The sequence below is a fragment of the Zootoca vivipara genome, chromosome 2, assembly GCF_965207765.1.
Source record: "Zootoca vivipara chromosome 2, rZooViv2.hap1.1, whole genome shotgun sequence".
Taxonomy (NCBI): Eukaryota; Metazoa; Chordata; class Lepidosauria; order Squamata; family Lacertidae; genus Zootoca; species Zootoca vivipara.
The window spans coordinates 66,632,587-66,646,083 of record NC_142584.1 but is presented as its reverse complement, the minus strand read 5'-3'; the positions used below and the strand labels follow the sequence as shown (position 1 = coordinate 66,646,083).

General features: G+C 45.4%; 1 protein-coding gene across 4 annotated transcripts; it reads right to left on the bottom strand.

Moving 5' to 3' along the window:
- Positions 1-1,457: 1,457 nt before the first annotated feature.
- On the bottom strand, positions 1,458-12,489 carry RMND5B (required for meiotic nuclear division 5 homolog B). 4 transcript variants are annotated; one of them, XM_035105878.3, is made up of 10 exons: positions 12,352-12,489; positions 11,743-11,970; positions 8,126-8,271; positions 6,224-6,358; positions 5,805-5,905; positions 5,223-5,389; positions 4,767-4,932; positions 4,587-4,689; positions 4,305-4,459; positions 1,458-3,050 (listed from the first exon to the last, which is right to left on the bottom strand). In XM_035105878.3, the coding sequence occupies exons 2-10, from the start codon at positions 11,879-11,881 to the stop codon at positions 2,987-2,989; spliced, it is 1,176 nt and encodes a 391-aa protein (XP_034961769.1). In that variant the 5' UTR covers positions 11,882-11,970; positions 12,352-12,489; the 3' UTR covers positions 1,458-2,986. The 4 variants fall into 4 exon arrangements, with proteins under 4 accessions (XP_034961769.1, XP_034961770.1, XP_088518207.1 ...); XM_035105879.3 differs by having other exon boundaries at positions 11,743-11,911; positions 12,352-12,484; XM_088662081.1 differs by lacking the exon at positions 12,352-12,489 and adding an exon at positions 12,052-12,207 and having other exon boundaries at positions 11,743-11,911.
- Positions 12,490-13,497: the final 1,008 nt, after the last annotated feature.

Sequence of the window (13,497 nt, the reverse complement as noted above, 5' to 3'; positions counted from 1 at the left end):
CGATGCGCCGCGTTTTGCTCCTACCCCCTGCTCTCTCAGCGCCCAAAAACTAGGCAATCGATGGAGGGGGGAGCACACGCCTGGCGTCTGCCAGATCCATGCCCCCTAAACGCTTGATTAGGGGGTTTTTTTCTGGAGGGTCGCTGTGCTGTAGCGGCCTCTCCTTGCCTCAAAGGCACCACATCCTCCTCAGCTGAGAACAGCGGCTGCCATTGCCTCGCGATCAGCCGGAGGTCCACAGAACCTAGGGCTTTCCGATCAGAAGGTTGGCGGTTCGAATCCCTGAGATGGGGCAAGCTCCCGTTGCTTGGTCTCTGCTCCTGCCAACCTAGCAGTTCGAAAGCATGTCAAAGTGCAAGTAGATAAAATAGGTACTGCTCCAGCGGGAAGGTAAATGGTGTTTCCGTGCGCTGCTCTGGTTCGCCAGAAGCGGCTTAGTCATGCTGGCCACATGACCTGGAAGATGTACGCTGGCTCCCTCGGCCAATAAAGCAAGATGAGCGCCGCAACCCCAGAGTCGTCCGCGACTGGACCTAACGGTCATTGGTCCCTTTACGTTTACCACAACTTATCCTTGCCAAGGTGAAGTTTTCACTAACTTTTACATTCCTCCACTTGAAGTAGGTAAATGATTTTTAAATTTATAGGCTCTTAATATGTAAGCTGATCAATCCACACATGGTAGAGAAACTGCAATATCCCTGTCTTGGCAGGGCAGAAGGTGGCAGTGGGTGTTTTCTCCCTTCAGCAGTGTCCATCCCATTTATTTCAGTGTGAGGGCTGGCATTGTTTGTTCCCCTGGACTGGGGCAACAGGAGGACTTTGGGGCCTGCAGGTCCATGGCTTCTCCCTTGTAAACATCCTTGGACTTTTAAAAGAAGCAACATCTGTGGAACTTTTCACAGTCTCATGAGAGGAGGATCTCAAGGTCAGCTTCTCCTCTGCCCTCAAGAGATGCCCCTCCCCCAAGAAATAGCACCTTTGAGATGCCCTTCCAGGGACCATAGAAGTGAAGCCTTAGTTAGCTTCCAGCCATTTCCCTTCTCCAGTCTTATGTAATCTGGACCACTGTGGTGTAGTGTTGGACTAGGGGCCTGGGAGTTCAGAGTTCAAATCCCCACTTGCCATGAAGTTCACTGAGTGACCTTGGACTAGTAGTCACAGCCATCAGGCTAATCTACCGCATAGGGTTGTTGTGTTTATGGGGAGGGAAAGCCATGTATGCCACCTTGAGCTCCTTAGCAGAAAGGTGGTATATAAAAGAAAATAAAAATAAACAAGCAAACACAGCATGCATGAAGAGAGATGGATAGTTCAGACAAGTTCAGACTACACTTGTGTAAGAGTTTTGCTCTGTTGAGAGGCTTTAAAAGTGATATTGTCAGGAACATGTTTGCTTTAAGGAAAACGTTTCTTTTTGGTTCTAAATATATTAACACCAAAAACCATACACCAAGTTTGCTGAAAAGAAATTTATTTAGCTGTATTTCCATGCCATCCATCTCCTGGGTTTAACAGTTCCTGGTGCCTCGGAGAAAGAAAAACTAAGAATACATGCAGTGTGGAAAAAACCCTTTGATGTCAAAGGGTTTCTGTGGCATCAGAAAAGTATCTTTAAATATCTCTCTCCAGGCTAGTGCAGATCTTCACATCCACTGTTATTCCAGACTGATACTCCAAACTACTGCATTTTTAACAACAACAAAAAGCTAATTAAAGTGCAACTTGTAGGCACCAACTCCTGCACCTACAGCTTTAAACTATTTACCCTCACCATTCTAATAAAAATAGGCTCAGCTTTGAAAGCTAAGTTCAGACTTCAAGCAACACAGATTTAAACTCTGCCAGTTGTTTTAATACTACTTTCAGGTCTAGTTTCAAGGGAGTTCAAATCTCTAAATAAGATTCAAGATCCCTGTTAATGAGCCATACCCCCATTGTCCCATATTACAGAGGTTTTTTTAGGACCATTGCCTAAAATAGTTCACCTAGTCAGGTTCTGATGTGTTTCTGTAACCTTAATGAGTACTTAATGAGCAACAGGATCACTTCAACTTTCTTGAATAAAATAGACTGTATACCTACTTTTAAAGATGTCTCAATGATAGTTACTATTCTACCAGCATTCTCAACTTGACCAAAGTCATGGTACTTTCTCCATTTTCTACTCATTCACAATGGATAAAGCAGCTTAGCTAGGCTGTCTAACACTCAAGAGCAGCAAGCTGCTATCATGTACCTGTCATAAAGTATGAATTTCTTCAATATAGTGCTGTCCCAGTTTTTCACTTGTAAGGAGGTGGTGTTATTTTTATTAGGAAACAATACACCTTATTACTCATACCTTGTTTTTTGAAGAGCTACACTGTGTATTAGTACACAGAGGGCCCAAATTCCACCTCTGTTGATCCATGTATTTTCACCATTGCATTTCCAACCTATTTTAAACTTTTCTTCAAAATAGCAGTAAGCCAAGTTTCCAGCATACTTCTCCCAACTTAAATTCCATCCTTCCCATTGTCAAAAGCACATATTGGGCAGTGGGAAGAGAAAGGCAGCTCTAAGACTCCCCCCCCCCTCAAACCGATGGATTGAAACAAAAAAGACCTAAATTTATTTTGAAGTGTTTTTAAAATAGCAGCAACAGCTCCCTGTGTACTATTTGTGATACAAGCTCTATCTCAACAAGTAGAGCTATGCATGGGGAGAGTGTAAACCATCTTGCTAGGAAGGGTCACTGCCAGTTAAAGCTCCCAGGAAGAATCCTAGGAAGTAGTATGTTGTGAGGAGTACAGAATAATGTGGCTTGGCTTACAGTAGACATAAGATTGCTCTCCTCTGGCTCAGTGAGCTACAGTCAGTTCCCAGCCTGTAGCAGCTAATACTGTTCACAGCAGAAGACCACTCCTGTCAGCATATGCCACCTTCCATCAAGCATTATCCCAATAGCCTATTTTCACCAGAACATCTCCAAGGCATGCCATTATCAAAAGATTAGGCGTTTTCCATCAGCTGGGCTCTGCTCCATGGGACAATATGGACACTTCAGCCTGCACAAAGAAAGATCAGAATCAAAACAAGGCCTTAGAATTCTCATTGGATCTACTAGGAATGCTAGATGAAGGATTAGTAAGCAGGATGAAAAAGTATTCCTATACACAACTGCAGCCGCAAGAATATTGATTGCTACATATTGGAAAAAACAAAATATACCAAAAATTAGTGAGTGGCAGGGGAAACCATTTAGCTATATGGATTTAATGAAATTAACTAATTCAATCAGAGGCTGTAGCAAACAGAATTTTGACCAAAGTTGGGAAAAGTTTGGGGATTACATGAAGAAACAATGTCCTACATTAAAATCCTGGATTTATTTTTAATGTTCCGTACTGTCTGTAAGGATTATAAATTCAAGAGAACATATCAAGAAAGTTTATTAAGGTAAGGAAAGCAGTAATTGGCAAAAAACTTAAAGATGACGACAAGTGGAAATCTTATAGGAGAGGAAGATTTTGTTTGCGATGTTTATTTACTGTATTATTAGTTTGTTTTGTTGTGTTTTGTTTGCGATGTTTATTTAGTGTATGAATTGTTTTGTTTTATTCAATTTAGTTTGAATAAGAGACCATATAGGAAAATTCAGTGGAATTTTATTAGATTTCATTTATTTTTTATTTGTAAAATGATTTGTAAAATTGGTTATATGTTATTTTTATATGATTTGTAAGTTTTGTTGTTTTGATTTGAGTTGTTTTGATTTGAATCTCAATAAAGTTTATTTTAAAAATATATAGAATTCTCATTGGTAAGTAGTCCTACCAGACCACTAAAGCAGATAAGCAGGAAGTTGACCCAGACCCATACTTCCAGTAGACCACTAGCAAGTCCTAGTGTTTGGGTCCACTACCTCACTCTCTTCTCTGCACTGTTAAAAAGTCTGATTTGGCCTTGGGCTTGCCAGGTACTAAGCCCTACCTTAGAAACTACAAGCAGCAGTGCTATGGTCCCCCTTACTATAGCAACTGCAGTATGACCTAGTTAACCAGCAGATGGCAGCAGACACAGTGAAACTAACATGTAGTCCCCCCCCCCCAAAAAAAAGATGATAGAAACTGCTTCAGGGTGAAAGGGACTTCCTGGACCTACAATGGAAATGAGACGTGTGAGGAATCTAATCCTGTCGGGGTGACCACAGCATTTCACAGATAGGGGAGCCTGAATACTTCAAGTTTTCAGGCAAGAGTTCATCATCCACAGCCTCCCAGAATTGAGGAAAGAAACAACAGTTTGTAAAAACCACTCACTTCCCTCCATTGATGAGCTTGTTAAGGGCATCTCGAGAAATAACATGCCCACAGATGAGCTTGATGGGTGGGTTAGAATCAGTTGTCTGCTGGCGCAAAATGGGACATGCAAAGACCGAGTGGTACCAGCATTTCATCCCAAGCTCAATTTCAATCTGATAAAACAAGCAGAAAATAATTAGGCTTATCACCTGGTTGTTATAGTTAACTTTCTTCCGCAAAAATATCCCCACCCTGCAGCTCTCTCATAGCACCCTACCCCTGAATGGGCCAGGCACTCACAGGCAGCTCATCTTTGTGGCTCCAGACACCTGTGCACTGTCTCTGCTCAATCACAGCCTTGATGTTCATCAGCACCGGCAGTGCTACACATCCTGCAGCAAAGCTGCCGAGAGAGAAGGAGGGAGGAGATAGCTCAGTGCTGCTCAATCCACCGCCAGTCCCACCCATATCAAGCTTTACCTGACACTCAGCGGTGACTCCACTGAGAGACCTAACAGGGCACAGGCATCACGAGTGAATATCTCACAAATCTCAGTCCACTGACTCTCATCCAGAAGATGCTTATATGGAGAATTCTTAAGGCCCAAGCGCAGGTACACCAGGCTGCCCATCATCACCTGGATCTCTGCAGATGACAAATGCAGGAAGCAGCACTCAGGTAAACATACTTTTGCTAACGGGGCTGGCCTGTTATGGAACCAGTTATTGGGAACTGGTGATACCTATGACAACGAGCAGGGTGAGTCAACAACTCCCAAGACTTCCCTTACTAAAAAGAGAAACTTCAAACACTTTGAAGCAACAAAATAGGAGCCCATTCTATTGGGTGCGGCAAGGCCCAGGGAAACAGCCTAAAGGCAAGAAAGCTCCTCCCAAGGAACAAGTAGCAGAGTAGGCTTCTGGAAACAGCCTCACCTTGCTGATGCAGGTGAGCAAAGGGCTGGAAATGGCGTGCGTAGCTCAGGGCCTCTAGCTCCTTGCCTGGACCGCCAGCAAGGAGCCTGATGAAGTGGAGTCGATGCAGCCGGAACTCCAGATTGCTGTTCATTTCTGCCAGCTGCTGTCGGTGGAAGACTGCCCAACTGAGCAAGAGACAACACTGCTCAATGCCATCATCTACATTAAAAGCTGCCCTTAGAGTGGGTGCTACTCCAATCCAAGCTACATATTTGTGGACGGCCTGGTCTGAGGCAGGTTGCAGCCGCATTTTCTCAGCATGCTGTGGGCTCACAAATTCATATATCTTATTACAAGAATACCCTGGCCTTGTGTAGAAGATAATGAGTGAAAACAAAACAAAGCATAACTTCTCGGTGCTTGTTGGAAGAGAAAAGATGGCAGACCCATAGAGTGGATAGGCTCACTGATAATGAGGAGTGTGGTTCCCCCAATGGTCCTTGCCATAGGCCCTACTTCAAAATCATTCTGTTAGGACTCTGTTTCCTCTCCCACTGTACTTCCCAAGGGGGGAAACAGTATATAGCTCATCATTCTTACCTCAGAGCAGGCTCCAGATCCTGTTTGTGCAGAGCTTCCAATATGCTGTTAAGTTCCAGGAATGGCTTTTTAAAGTCTACATCTACATTCACAGTGGATTCCTGTGGAAGGGCAATCCAAATTAAGAACAAGGCTCAAGGCAAGGTAAATATTCCCAGAGGGAGGCTGTCAAGTACATATCCATCCTCTGCAGGTTGGATAGAACAGGCAGCAGAATAGGCAGCTTGTTGTACTTTGCAGTGGAACTGGCTGGCAGGTTCAGGCTTCTGATACTCCTGCATTTGTAAGCAAGAAACAGAGACCTTCCTGGCACATCTCAATGGCTAAGCAGTGCCAAGGCACAATGTAGAGATACAACTATCGGTTCCAATACACCATGCAAATAACATTTGCACTTCCATCTCCTCAAACCCCTGTACCTGACATAGTTCCTCCGCCACTCCCAGCATCCCTTGTTGGTAGAGGTGCTCTATGATGGCCAACACCAGGATCTGCTTCTCTTGAGACTCCCAGACCATAGCAGGAACAATGCCACACAAATCAGCATCAAAATGCTGGAACAGAACAAGGAGTCAGTCATTCACAAGCACTAAAGAAAGCCCCATACCAAGTAGTATTCCAAATCCCAGAACAATAAGTGGCTTTCCATCAGCACTGAGTATAATACTAGCTGCCATCCCATATCACTATGAATTTGGCAGTAGCTACAGACAAGTAGAGAAGTATATTGAAGTTTTGGATATAGTAAGGTAAAGGGAACCCTGACCATTAGATCCAGTCGTGACAGACTCTGGGGTTGCGGCGCTCCTCTCACATTATTGGCCGAGGGAGCTGGCATACAGCTTCCAGGTCATGTGGCCAGCATGACAAAGCCGCTTCTGGCGAACCAGAGCAGCACACGGAAACGCTGTTTACCTTCCCGCTATTTATCTACTTGCACTTTGACGTGCTTTCGAACTGCTAGGTTGGCAGGAGCTGGGACCGAGCAATGGGAGCTCACCCCATCACGGGGATTCGAACCGCCGACCTTCTGATCGGCAAGCCCTAGGCAGCCATATTGTACCCCATGCAAGTCTTTTTGCAAATTCAGGGGCATTCTTGTCAGTAACTTGTTTCCAGTAATTTAAACAGCCTGAGGGAAAAGACGACAAGCAACAGAGCTTAGGAACCTCAATAAAGCTTGTAGATATGGATGCGGCCCTCAACCCAATTTCATTCTGGTGGCAAGGCGAAAAAGGAAGTGTCCTGCCCAGCACAATCATCATGTAGCTACCCCACAGACTATCCTTGAGGAAACTATCAACAGAAAAAGCCCTACTCTTGTTGTTTATGAACATCATCAACCCAGAACTGAGGCTGAATTCAGAGCAAGGAATTGGATAGGTAGAAAGGGCTTGTTGTACACTGGAGAAATGTGGATGCTCTTGATTTAACAGCAAAAGGAAAGCACATGGGTTAAGTCTTCCTCTCCATAGATACTGGTGGGGAGGCGCCTTAGGCCCAATCCTCAGTTGAGACAGAAGAACTTCCTTCAGTTTCTTAAATGATATATCAGACAACAGCTGAATTACAGTACTGTACTGGTTTCAACTCCAAAAACTTATTCATGATCTGGGCTTCCCACAGTACTTGCCAATAGTTTTTCAGCTTTGAGTTTAAAAAGAGGGTATAGTCATTTGATGGAACTTATGCATGTTGGAAAGTAAGGTGGGGTGCCATCCTGGCAACTGCAGAGAGATCACATTATCATGGCATGAACAGAGTTTGCAATGGTTTCTAGTCATGTTCACTATCAAGGCTTAAATAATATCCCTTTCCTTGGCAGTAGTCAAGGAAATTCTAACAAGATTCAACTCTGATTCTTCTGCTTAATGCCCCCCCCCGTGTTTTCACTCCTAGCCCCGCAAAAACTAAACTAAACTATGTCTGTTAAGAAAAAGAAAAAACAGGAGCCACCCTTGTTTAGCTAATACAAAGCACATGTGTGTTTACTAGAACTACAGAACTTTGGACAATCTAATATTCTTTTATGTAGAATTCTAGCTTTCGGTGTTAACACAGAGGAAAGACACTGGTTCTGCAGGCTGGAAAAAAAGGGAGACATTTGTAGGCCTGGGTAAAATCAGGCAGTGTGAATGCAGTCAAAGCACAATATAGGAGAGAAGATGCATACTGCACTAATCCATAAAAGACCCATGTTTCAATAATGAGCTCTATATAGGGTGATGGAGCACATGCAAGAAAAACATTTGCTCTCAAAACTCATCAAGTTTTCAGTTTTAAATGGTTGGGTGCCCACCTTGCTCCTGAAACCTACTCACCCTATCGATTGCTTTGCCCACACGAGAGATACTGCTGTGAATGTCCTTGTGGTCTGAAGCTAGGTTCTGCACTGTGTCTTTGATCTTCTTACAGCATTGGGACATAACCAGGGAGAGAGTAGCAGACAGTGGCGTTCGTTGCAAGGCTGCAGGAGAAGCAGCAATTATATCTTAGTGTGGGTGCGAGTACAAGAGTATACAGGTAACTCGCATCTTACCCTTATTTTACTTACACGATTGCAGCTGTGTGCCAGGGGGTGGTGGTGGTATAAAAAAAGTAGTATAAAGAGCAACAATTGGGAAACACTTGCCTGCAAGCAGTCCAACTGGAGAACAGCCTTTACCAAAGGTGTTATGGGCTTTGAAGACACTCAAACTCAGGACGCAAGGGAGAAACGTGCTAAGAGGAAGGCACGCTTGGTAAATCCACACCGTGATCAACTCCCGCCCGGAATCCAATGTCCCCACTGTGGAAGGATGTGTGGATCCAGCACTGGCCTCCATAGTCACTTATGGACTCATTGTTAAAACAGTGTTTATAGAAGACAATCTTACTCGGCTATGAGTGATCGCCAAGGAAGAAGAATGATTAAATACATGGATAGCAGGGGAAACCCTCTCTCGTTTATTTATTCTCCACCCACCTGCACAAGGCTGTGATCACCGACTTACCTGGCTTTGGGAAGGCAGTGCTAGGGCTCTGGCAACATCCTGGAGCCCTCACGCCCAAAGCTGACCAGTTCCCAGTTTTGCACATTTTTGCATTTACATGTGGACTCCCAGAACTGAACCATCATGTAAGATGCAAGTTACATGTAGTCTATAGAGCAAGACTTCCTCATTGCTTACAAATTTGATCCGGAACAGGTAGGAATTAACAGAAGCCAACAGTTTCCCCCCCAGATCTTAGTCTTGGGAGAAATTTATGTTCACCAGTAAGAGAATGAACAGATTATGGGGCTATGGGTGGGTGGGATCTTAATTTTATCTATTTATTATTACATCTATCCCACTTTTCTTCCAAGGAACTCAAGGTGACATATGTAATTCTCCCTCTTTCCTTTTTATCCTCACAACAACACTATGAGGTAGGATAAGCTGAGATAGTGACCAGCTCAAGGTCATCCAATGAGCTTTCATGGTCACATAGGGATTTAAATACTGGTCTCCCAAGTCCTAGTCCAGCACTCTAACCATGACACCACATTGGCTTTTCTCACTGCTTCTAGAACAGGAACACTCAAAACCAATTCTAGGAATCTTGCTGCTTTCAAATAGATGATAATATAAATTACGGAATAATATGCTCCAAGAAAACAGGAGAACATTCTATAACGGGTTAGGCAACTTAAGGCCTGGGGGCCGCATGCACAGCTGAAAAAGGTTGCTGACCCCTGTTCTATAAAAGCAAAACACACATTCAACCTTTTCACTAATCTATTAATAACATAAACAATAGCTTTCATTTGTTAACACAATCTTTGTTGTGCCAATTTATCATCATTAGTCTTAGAGAAAACCTTGGTTCTGAGTCCTAAAGAAACAACTTTACTGATAAATTCTGGTTCAGCAAACTCAAACCTGAAGGAGCGTCTCCACCCCCATCGTTCTGCCCAGACACTGAGGTCCAGTACCGAGGGCCTTCTGGCGGTTCCCTCGTTGCGAGAAGCCAAGTTGCAGGGAACCAGGCAGAGGTCCTTCTCAGTAGGGGCGCCCGCCCTGTGGAACGCCCTCCCATCAGATGTCAAAGAGAAAGACAGCTACCAGATTTTTAGAAGACATCTGAATGCAGCCCTGTTTAGGGAGGCTTTTAATGTTTAATAGAATATTTTATTTCATTTTTCTGTTGGAAGCCGCCCAGAGTGGCTGGGGTAACCCAGCCAGATAGGCGGGGTATAAATAATAAATTATTATCATGCCAAAATTTTCTTTTTGTCAGAGATTTCCTCGAAGTTTCAATGTACTGATAGTCTGCCAGAGACACTGTTCCAGCAAACAAAGATGTAGAGGTTGAGGTTGTAAACATCAACTTCCCTACCAAGATGGATCACAGTCTACCAGTACTGTCATTCCTGGAGATATTTCAGTACATCCTCCTCCACAGGTACTTCAGATTTGTGGGAAATTTGTATCTTCAGGTCAATAGCACTACCATTGATACCTGAACAACTCCACATTATGCCAACATATACAATATTTATGGCTGTCTTTGATCAACCATTCTTTGGCTTCTGTTTCAAAAGGTTCAAGGACTTCAAGACAGTACAGTGATACCTTGGTTTACGAACAGTCTTGTTCACGAACTATTCAGTTTATGAACGCCACAAAACCAGAAGTAGTGTTCCAGTTTGTGAACTTTACCTCAGTCTATGAATGGAAGCCAAACGGTGGAAAGGCACCGGCGGCGAGAGACCTCATTAGGGAAAGCACACCTCGGTTGAAGAACGGATTTGGTTTAAGAACAGACTTCAGGAACAGATTAAGTTTGTAAACCGAGGTACCACTGTAACCTGTTCCACGACTGGTCCAGAGTCGACTCAGGCTGATGACAGGGTAAGAAGTTAGAAATGTGTTAGACAGTGTAGCAACAGAATGGACAATACAAGTCCTATCTTAACTCAGAAACATGCTGACCACTTCCTTTAGGAAGCACACAAGCTTCCAGCTACCACAAGGAGCACACCACATGCTCCACTGTCGGTAACTCAAGCTTACAATACAACCAGATTTGTTCCGGTTCCTTGGACAGGGACTCACAACTAATTCATTTGTAAAATGACTGAAGCAAATGATGCACCCTGTACATTAGTTACATTTCATTGCCTTTGGGGCTCCAGGGCAGGGCCGTCTTAAGCGCCCCTCGCGCCATGGTGCGCCGGATCTCTCCAGCGCCCTCCCACCCCGTTTCCCAGCGCGGTGGGCGGGTGGGCGCTGTGCGCTGTGCGGCAGGCAAGCGGGCAGGCACAGTGCGATCTCTCCGGAGCCCTCCCGCCCCGTTCCCCAGCGCGGTGGGCGGGTGGGCGCAGCGTGCAGCTGCGCGGCAGACTGGCCGGCCAGCGGGCGGGCGCAGCTCGCGGCGCCCTCCTGGCAGGCCGGCGCCATGGTGCCCTGCGCCACCCAGCCTGCACGTAGGGCCGGCCCTGCTCCAGGGATTACAAATTCCCTCCCACCCACCCACATTATATATCTGCCAGCTGAGAATAACACTTCACACATCTGATGCATCTAAAAAGAAAAGAAGAAGCCCTGCCACAATATCAAGTTAGCCTACCTTGTTTTTACCCCCAAAGTGTCCACATGAAACTAGCCACTCTTAAACCCAAACTGGGCGACCTTGGCCCAGCCACTCCCTTTCAGCCTAAGCTCTACCTCACAGGGTTGTCGTTGTGAAGGACAAAACAGGTCTCTCGGAAGAACGGGGTATAAATGTAATAAATAAAGTGGGTGGATCATTCTGTGCTCGGTGAGGGTTATATTTTCGAACTAATGAGGACACTCGAGAAGCCGCCAGCTGTAGCCTCTCCCGCCGCCGTCCTCGACCCACCCGCCCTTCCTTCCTCGCTCCCTCAGAGGCAGGAGCAGACTGGCCACCGCCAGACGGAGGCCCCCGCGCGTACCTGCAGCGCCCAGCTCCTCCCTCAGTTGGCTGACGTAGCGCAGCAGCTCCTCCAGACCTCGCTCGCAGTGCTGGCCATAGCACAGGAACTTCTGCAGCACTTTGTCCAGCTCCCTCTCCACGCAGGCGCAGCGCTCCATCGCCCCGGCCTTGCCTCTGCCGCGCGCGCCCTGGAAGAGGCAGGACAAGAGCGTCCAGTCAGTCACTGGCCCGGCGCGGCCATAAAGACCTGAGGCAAAGGGGAGAAGGTGTCAGGGAGGAAGAGGGGGAACGGAAAGGAAGCCCCCCACCCACCCCTGGCCTCCCTAACCGCTTGGTACTGGCCGCTCTTAACGGGAAAGGTACTGTGGCAGCCCCTTATGGGCTGGGAGTGTGTATTTCACGGCCCGGAGCGTTCAAGCTGGGATTGGGAAGGTGAGGGACGCCATAGGCTTTAACCCGTCTCAGACACTCTCTGGGCGAGACTAGACCACCGTACGGTGGGGGTGGAGAACACACGCACACCCCTTATATTACAGTGGCACATTCCTTTTTTTTGTCGGTGTGAGGACTGGACGGAACCATTTCCAGGGACAGCCGGGGTGGGGAAGGGGAAAAGAGAACAGCTAACCTGAGAGTCGCGGAATGAGACGTCAATCTTCTCCGGAACGGAACAACAGAATAATAATTGCGTATCAAGCCGCCTCCTTCCCTGGTGCGGTCCTATATAGGCATAACTGCTAAAGTTCTCTAATGATGGATCAAACCATCCTCATTTTCGGATAGGGTGTGCCTGGAATGAACCATCAACGGGCAACAGCTGGGTGGAACGGACCATTCTTGGCTCGGATGATATGCAGTGCAGGACTGGAATGAACCATTTTTAGAGCTAATCAGGACCCACTTTTAGTTTGAAAGCCCAACGAAGTGTTTCTACAGTGACAGATCAGGCAGAGGCTTGTCGGTTTGTGAAAAGTAGCTCATTATGTAAAAAGGTAACTATTAAGAACGACCTGGCCGCTTTAGTGCTCCAACTGGTGACACAGCCCTGGCATGTTTTACTATGGGTTTTTTGAAGCATTTCTGTTAATTATTCAACTCAAGGTGTCAGAGATGGTACAAACCTTTAATATTTGCTCAAGGAGCATGTCTACATAAATATTCCTTTGATTGCTGTAGTGCATTCTGCATGGGGCTGCCCTTGAAACTTCACCTGATACAAAATGCAGGTAGCCTGTTGGTTTATCTAGAGCCATATAAGCCCAATTCTGGGAGAGCTGTGGTGTCATCCAGTTACATCTCCAACTTAAATTCAATGTATTGGTTTTTACCTTTACTGTGCAACCCTATAAACATCTACTCAGTAGTAAGTCCCATTGAGTTAAATGGGACTTACTTCCATTGGGGCAAGAAGGGAAAATAAAAAGTACCTCTGCTTTCCATTACCAATGGTACATTCCTTTATTGGTGGGTATGAGGGCTTAACAACTCATTTCCTATATATTTATTCTTCAATCTAGAGGCAAATTAGCAGTGGTCCTTTGCCTTTTGGAAAACACTGGACTGCAGTCCGTTCAACTTTTATGAAATGCACATGGTATCTCATTGCTCTTCTGAGGTTTTCAACTGGGGCATTACATTGAAAACAAAGAGCAACATGTCCCAGACATTTTATTTTCCTTATGTGTGCATTTCTTTTTCAATCACACCTTGATTAAAATTTGATAAAACAGCTAAACACCCAGCTCATGCACAACAATTTGGCCATTGCTTATGC